The 8,258-nt window shown below is 35.0% G+C and overlaps 1 protein-coding gene across 1 annotated transcript; it reads left to right on the top strand.

The window, feature by feature from the left end:
* The first annotated feature begins 777 nt into the window (after positions 1–777).
* LOC142625960 (putative NAD(P)H dehydrogenase (quinone) FQR1-like 2) lies at positions 778–5,538 on the top strand. The gene is made up of 2 exons (XM_075799719.1): positions 778–1,853; positions 5,081–5,538. Exons 1-2 carry the CDS (start codon positions 1,315–1,317, stop codon positions 5,307–5,309), a joined length of 768 nt encoding a protein of 255 aa, XP_075655834.1. The 5' UTR covers positions 778–1,314; the 3' UTR covers positions 5,310–5,538.
* The last annotated feature ends 2,720 nt before the right edge of the window (positions 5,539–8,258 follow it).

Raw genomic sequence — 8,258 nt, 5'->3', positions numbered from 1 at the left:
AGTATGAGTATCCTATTTTGTAGGCATTTTAAGTGGAGTTGGAGATATATTTTTACCAAATTGTTACAAGTTTTGCCCTGGTTAAACGTAACGTTTAGGAATATTTCTAAACTACATAAAAGTTCAGTCCAAAGAGGAAATCATGTTATAGATAGATAGATAACTCAATCTTTCTAAAAAAAATAAAGATAGATAACTCCATTGGTTAGTGCCTTTGAGTGTTTTTGTGAGACATATAAGGTTCAAAATGCTCATTTCTCTGTAAAATAAATGTCTATAACATTTTCACAATAAACCCTAAGTGACATATTGTTACTAGTTATTACCTATAGGCAAAAAAATAATTTTAATGGAGAGTTTAAATTAGAACTAATAACAACTTACCATCTAAGATTTATTATAAAAATATTATAAACGTAACATTTCTTATCCCCGTAATTATCTTTGTTTTTTTTTTTGGGCGCAATTTGTAGGTTTGGATCCTCAAGAAAAGGGAATTGAGATAAAATGCAATAGGATATAAATTGCAACCAATGCAATTACCCACTTTCATCTCACAAATCTTCTCACTTTCTTAAATTTATCTTCTTTACTTTTTTAAATATTTTTTATTTAATAATTAATATGGAAAATTGTTTATTTATTTATTTTTAACTCTCAATCTCACCGATCCATTACAATTACATATCCTTTTTTTGATGAATATTACAATAGCATATCCTAAGCATTGCACCTCAAAAGTCAATCCATAAGGAGATGATCATGGGCTTGAGAGCCATTATATGGTTTACAGTTATTCACTAGCGAATGAAAGAAAACCTGAAAGCTGGAAACAGCTCATCTCTTCCACCATTCGCGGGAAACAAAGCTCAAGTATGAGCCCAGATCTGTTACAAAAATTATAACTGCCAGCCCACCTTACCTTTTCTTTGCTGTCCCTATCATTTCCCCGCTAAAATTGTCAATCACTCTTTCGGCTTTTCTAAAACGAGACTATTTCTCTACTACTTGTACGGTCAGTACATAAGAAAAAAAATAAAATCCAAATGGAAAGTCTTCAACGACGTCGTTAGATTCTGTCCTCTCAGATATTTCACGGTGCTGAAGAACCAGTCCTACTTGGAAATTTCCCAAACTTAGATTATTCCAGAGTTTCAACAAGAAATCTCACATCTAAAAACCTCAACAAACCCTAAAAATTCACAGAGAATTAAGGAAACCATTTTTCCAAATCCATAATTGGATTTTTTTGATCTTTTGTTTGTTGTCTGAATTGTGTCTGACCCTCATTACAGGAATTTCCATAATTTTTTGATGGGGAAAGGAGGTGGCTGTGTTCCGAGCAAGAAGAAAGTCCCTTCCACGCTCGATGATCAGCTCGTCGCTAGGGACGCGCCGATCCCGGTCGAGGAAGACGGCGCCAAGGCCGAGACAAACGCCTCCGCGGAAACCGCCGCGCCGCCTCCAGCTGCGAAGCTGAAAATCTTCATTGTGTTTTACTCGATGTACGGTCACGTGGAGGGGCTGGCGAGGAGGATGAAGAAGGGCGTGGACGGAGTTGATGGGTTGGAGGGGGTGCTGTACAGGGTGCCGGAGACGCTGTCAGGTGAGGTGTTGGACCAGATGAAGGCGCCGCCGAAGGCGGAGGGGATCCCTGAGATCACGGCGGCGGAGCTTGCTACGGCGGATGGGCTTTTGTTCGGGTTTCCGACGAGGTACGGTAGTATGGCGGCGCAAATGAAGGCGTTTTTCGACACGACTGGGCAGCTCTGGAATGAGCAGAAGCTTGCGGGCAAGCCGGCCGGGTTCTTCGTCAGTACCGGCACCCAAGGAGGCGGTCAAGAAACCACTGCGTAAGCTTTTGCTTCATCAAAATTTTGAATGATCATTATATATTTGTGCCTTTTATCTGTTTGAAGAATTGCCTCTGTGGTGTATGTCATTCAAAGATAGCTAAATTTATGCGGAGTTTAGACTTCAGAATAGAATAGAATAGAAGAGAATGGAAAAGTAATGAAATATTTATGTCTCTCTTGGAATCGAAAGGAGTTAAATGAAAAAGAATCATTTGCTTTTATATATCATAAAAGTAGGGTAAAAAAAAAAAATTATGGGGATTTCGATAAAAAAAAATTTAAAACGTATTTTATTTCTTTCAATTCCTTTCAATTTTGTGGGAACTAAAAAAAATAGGACGAAATTTCCTATCAGAATTCCAATTTCCAAAGAGATTGAAAATAATATTCTCTGAAAGTTTTTTTTCTTTCCATTATATTCCCCGAGTTTCGCTCTCCGATTTGGAGACCATGATAATAATTGTATAACTCATAATGGGATTGGATGAAATCTTTGTGTAATGTGTTGTTAATGTGATCTTAGTGCTTCTAGTATTAATGAATGATTACTTTCTAGTGTGATCTAGTGCTTCTAGTATTAATCACTGCTATCTAGTGTGATCTTAGTGTTTCTAGTATTAATAACTACTTTCTACCTTAAAAGATTTTGGGGGAAAAAAAGAGAGAATGTATCTCTCTCATAGTTTCAAGAATGGGATTTACCGATTAAAAAAAAAAGTTTCTATTATGGGATTTGGTGGATGATATTAGAGTTGGAGAATGATGAAGATTGGCTTAGAATTAACTTTGTTGATATGCTCGGGATACGTGAAGTTATTTGTGATGAATTTTGGGTTAGCCTTTTGTTGTATTGAAAATGAGAATTGAAAATCTGTCAATGTGGATTAACATATTAATGGTTATTGCTCCTAGAAACTCTTCAGAAAGGTTTTGGGTAACTTATAGATGCAGGAAAGTATGAAGTGCTTGTTCCATCAGAAGTGTGATTATGTAGTTTGCATGATTTGCTTCATTTAGTGGAATTATGATATATGTATGGTAAAGAGACGTGGGAGCATGATTGATAGCACTCAGAAAATGGATGTTTCTTATTATGTTAAAATCTTGAGGCCTACCTTCATAGTTGTTCTTTAAAGGCACTGTGGTTGTCATTGAGAAGGAGATATATTGAACAAAGGGGCAGTTACATGATTATTTTGTGTATAGTTAGGGTCACTAACATTGGTTATTCTTCTATAGAGAAACATCAACTGGTTTTATTTTGCTTACCAAAAAAAAAAAAAAAAAAAAAAAAAATCAACTGGTTTTATTCTTGTGCTTATATTTTTGAGTTCACCTTCTGTTGCCCTAACGACATATACGTTTCGGTGAAGCTTGGTTTGAAATCTGTGGAGGATACTGTACAACATATAATAATAAAGGGCCTACATGCATCTTTAAGGATGCCTTCTGTTCTATGGAACTAATTCCACTGTTTTTATCCGGCTGTAGAAATGCTAGTGTGCTGCAAACTTGATATATAGCCACGATTGCACATGATATATATGTATTCCACAATGGCACTAATTCCTCTGTTTTTGTCCAATAATGTTCTGTAAAAGAATAACTTGAGGTCAGACATAGATCTCTTGGTATCTTCAAAACTCCTACTATTCCTTTCCTTCCAAATGTACCACATCAAGCAATGAGGAAAAAGGATAACCATCCAAACATGACCATTCCGATGATGACCAAACCGACCTTGCCAGCAAGCTAAAAGTTCAACAACAGATTTTGGCATCACCTAATAAACACCAAACAAACCCAAAACCATGGACCACAAGTCTGAAGCAATAGGACAATGTAGCAATGGGTGATCAACAGATTCGCCATTACATTTGTACATAAAACGCCAATATGTAATCCATACATTTTTCTTCCTTAAATTTTCAATTGTTAAAATTTTACCCAAAGCTGCAGTCCTTACAAAGAAGGCCACTCTGCTGCTACACAACCTGGTCAGTTATGTAAGAAACCAAACTGCCGCTAGACACTGTAGATGCTGAGCTTTGGTCAGTGGTTTTCCATCAGTGTGGCTAATCGATGTTGTTGGTGAGCAAAAAAAAAAAAAAGATGGGGGAGGGGGACTTTTTACATAATGCCACTGCACAAAAATGGGATTTGATTGCTAGTGGTTATCTTGACGAAATTGGTGGCAAGCTTAGGTAGTGGGTTGTTTTGGTGGCCAATATGAATGGGTAGAGGGGTGGATGATAAGGGTTGGCCAAATGAGGAAAAACGAAGGGAGGTGGCTCAGGGGGAGACAGTTGATGTGGTATTCATTGGTCTTCAAAACCTTTAGCTGACAACTGTGTTGATTTGTTGGTTTTTCAAGCAGCCCTTCCAACATCTTCAAAAATCACCATTGCTGGTTGACTAGGCATGGTTTGGTTGGAGAGTTGAACAGCCCTGGACAGTGGACTCCTACTGTCAAGGTGAATAAGTAATGGTTTTTGCCATCAATTACTATGATTTAAGTATGGATTATACCTATCCAAAAGAAAAGATTTTAGTATGGATTATGGCATTCATCATATGCCTTGAAATGAGTACAACACTATATTTTATATGAGATTTTGAGTTTGAAAAACAGAAACTTAAGAACCTTGAAATTTTTGGGGAGTATTTACTTTTTCTTCCTATCCTAATTTTTTGGTTGAACTGTTGGAAGATGGTGTTACAATTGTTTCGGCAGTGAATGGAAATTGATGCTAATTACTGGTAGTTCCATATATGAAAGTTAGATATAAATCAAAGTTCCTTTTAGCTGTGCTTTCTCTTATTTGTACACTTAGCTGCAGCTCTATCAATGCCACTTAGATTCAGACCACTAAATCTTGAGGATTTGAGGTGGAATTCTCTCCATTATGGTTTGTTTTTTATTTTGGTTTTTGCTTCTCAGAGTATTTCTGTAGAGAGAAAATGAAAGATTGTTTCTCTGTGTTGATAAAATGCATCTGTGCATTGGAATTCTAGCTTATATTTTTATTGAATATGCTCTCCTCAGTTTTGATGATTGTTATAGACTAGCAGAAATAGTTTGATTGGATTATGTATAGGAGTGCACCCCTACCAAAGAAAAAAGAGTTGGTATTTCTTTGGAACGAGTGGCACAAAAGGTTGTATTAGTTTCAATTAGTTGAAAGGATACATTTAAATAATTTTCATTCTGCTATTGGCTGCAGTTGGACAGCAATCACTCAGTTAGCGCACCATGGAATGCTATTTGTTCCTATAGGGTACACCTTTGGAGCTGGTATGTTCAAGATGGACTCCATTCGAGGGGGTACTCCATATGGTGCTGGAGTTTTTGCTGGTGATGGCTCAAGACAACCAACTGAAACAGAGCTGGCGCTTGCAGAGCATCAGGGCAAGTATATGGCTTCGGTAGTCAAGAGGCTCAGCGAAGGATGATGATCACATACTTCAGTTCTTGTGTATACATTAATTCCAGTTTATCAAATCATATGCGTTCAATTTGTGATTGGTCTTTGGACTTCTGCTTATTGCAGTCAGTTTTTTCTTCTATTTGTTCTCTCTCACTACCCCCTTTCTTCTTTCTGTCAGTTTTACTCTTAAAAAAACTGTACATGGTTTGAAATTCTTCCATTCAATTCATCAAATAATAATGCCAAATTGTCAATGTATGGTCACGTTTACATTTTTTTTTGTGTGTGTGTGTGAAATGTAATTTGAAATTAGGAGCTTATTTAATAAAGTTTCACTTTTTACAATTCACTAAATCCAGTTTTGATTCAGGTATCTTGTCTCCGTTATCTCTAGTGAGCTATGAATGAAAAAAGGGTCAATTTGTTGAGAAATTGAACCATGATAGAAGCAGGTAACACGGTGAAGTTGGGATGGCAATATGACATTCACTAGCAAATCAAGAAGTACTCGTGGTACTTATCATGGTTTTCAGTGGTCATGGTTAGAAATTTAAAATAGTCCATGCCTTTTCCGTGTGACATAAGTATATATCTCCTGGTGATTTTGGGGGTCTCTCAGCACTGACAACTCCAACAGGGACATAGGTGCGTAAGAGTTAAGTAATCGATTAAAATTTTTAAACCCTTGAAGGTACTGATCAACAAGCCATTGCTACAATTAGCCTCTCAATCAAACGAACCGGTTAAGTGTTATAGAAAAGATAAATTAGTTGAATTCGAAGCAAAATATTATATACCTCCCCTCCAAGACCCCAAAATGAACCCCTAAATTATGGTGTTCACAATGAACAGGTTAAAATTTAGAAAATGATAAATTAATATTTAAATTCACTACAAGATACCTCTTTTGCATATCGTATAATGGTATTGAATCATCTATTAGTGTGTATCTTCTAATTCAAAGATATGTGAATTTATTTTGAGTTAGTGTGCATTTTAGAGATTTGGTCAGATATTGTTAAGTCTAACAACTTTACTATAGCTAAGAATGGGTTTAAAACACGTGTACAATTTTTTTAAATAGTCTTTTTGTTTTGGCAAAAAATACAAAACTCATCCTCTAAGTTTACTAGAATTCATTTAAGTTCTTTAACTCTATTGTTGTTTATTTCAATCCTTCAAGTTTTAAGTTTATTCAATTAAGGTTTTTCTATCAACTTCCATTAATTTTTTTGAAACAAAATGTTTGGAAAACTTTTACAATTATTAATTGGATTTTTATAATTTAAAATTTTTGAAGAAAAAAAATTACAAAAATTGAACAATTAGCCACAACATTTAACAAAAGTTTATGGAAAAATTTTAATTGAATAAACTCGAAACTTAGAGGATTAAAATAAACCAAAGTTAAGTTAGAGAACTGAAATAAATTTTGGTGAAATATAAAGAGCGAGTTTTACATTTTAGCCAATATAATACATGTTTTATGTTCATCCCTAAAATATATATAAAAAAAGGTTTCATTTTTTTATACTGAAAATTTCAAATGTCACATAATTCGCCATTTTGTCTACTTTTGTTTTGTTTTGTTTTTTTGTTTTGTTTTGTTTTTTTTGGTTTTAGTTTTGTAAATAAGTTTAGTAGAAAACATAATTTACGGATCAAAAAAGAACCTCAACTATATTTTAGGGACAATAAAGATATAACTTAGTGAGAAAAAAAGGGGGAGGTGGGAAGGACAGAAGATCTAATGGTGGTTGCTGAAGAAGAAGAAGAAGAAGAATTCGTTTATTTTGACTACTTATGAATAGGATTTTGAAGTTTTAATTTTTTTAAGGCATGGTTAATATTTTTATCCAATTTACAGTATTTAAAGTAAAATAAGCTTTCTCTAAATTAGTAAAATATTTTTTCTCAATAATTCAATAGTTAAGAAAAATGTATTTGAATTTTGGACATTTAGGTGGCATTTGGGTTTTGCGTTTTAGGCGTTTGCGTCTTTTGTTTTGTTTTGTTTTTTTTCTCCTGGACAGCGCCTTGGCACTGTTCATTGTTTATGAACAGTAATTTTAGGCTTATGAACAATGCCAAGCATGTGAACAGTAACTTATTTATTTATTTATTGTTTTCAATTTTCAGCAAAATAAGTAATATTCAAATGGACCCTTACATTAAAAATGCTAGTTACAAGACTTTTTTAACTTTTTTCTTTCTGGAAGTAAGTATAAAGCAAGTGATGATATGAAAATGAGAAGATGTATATAATATAAGATACCATCCCATTCCAATTTGTTTATCTAATTTGAAAAGTTAAACTTTTTAAGGGAATACTATTTATTGTTTTGTCTACCTTGTAAAAATGTAAAAATTTTCAAAACTACCCTTAAATAAATTTATCAAAAATTAGTTTTGAAAATAAAATAAGAACATAATAAAAATATTAGTAAATTAATAAATTTTATTTTTAGAAGCTGTATAATATTTTAGGGCATTTCAAAATGGACCAGAGCACAAACAACTACTGTTAATTGAAACGAAAATAGTATAGAAGCAAGCAAAACAAACACGTTATGGTGAGGAGAATCTGATTAAAAAATTAACGGAAAGGAAAGGACAAATAAGGAATTTTGCAAATACAACAACATTAACAATTTGTGCCCAACCCGGGTCGGTCCGGGTCGGGTTTGTGCCCAACCCGGAACCGACCCGACGGAATCGGATTTTTATCACCGGAATCTGGGTTTTTCGCCGGATTATGGGTTTTCGCCGGTTGATTCGGGTTTTTAGGGGAGATAAACCGAAACCGACCGCCGGAATCGGCTTCTGGTGGAGAAAATCCGTCGCCGACCGCCGGAATAAGTCGGGTCGGCCGGTTCCAGGTCGGTTCCGGTCGGGTCTCCGGGTGGGTCGGGTCACCGGATATGTGTGGACAGGAATAACAATAATAGTATAAAAGTCTGAAGGGCGACGAATT

Source organism: Castanea sativa, chromosome 2, assembly GCF_040712315.1.
Source record: "Castanea sativa cultivar Marrone di Chiusa Pesio chromosome 2, ASM4071231v1".
Lineage (NCBI taxonomy): Eukaryota > Viridiplantae > Streptophyta > Magnoliopsida > Fagales > Fagaceae > Castanea > Castanea sativa.
This window is presented reverse-complemented; position numbering and strand designations above follow the sequence as displayed.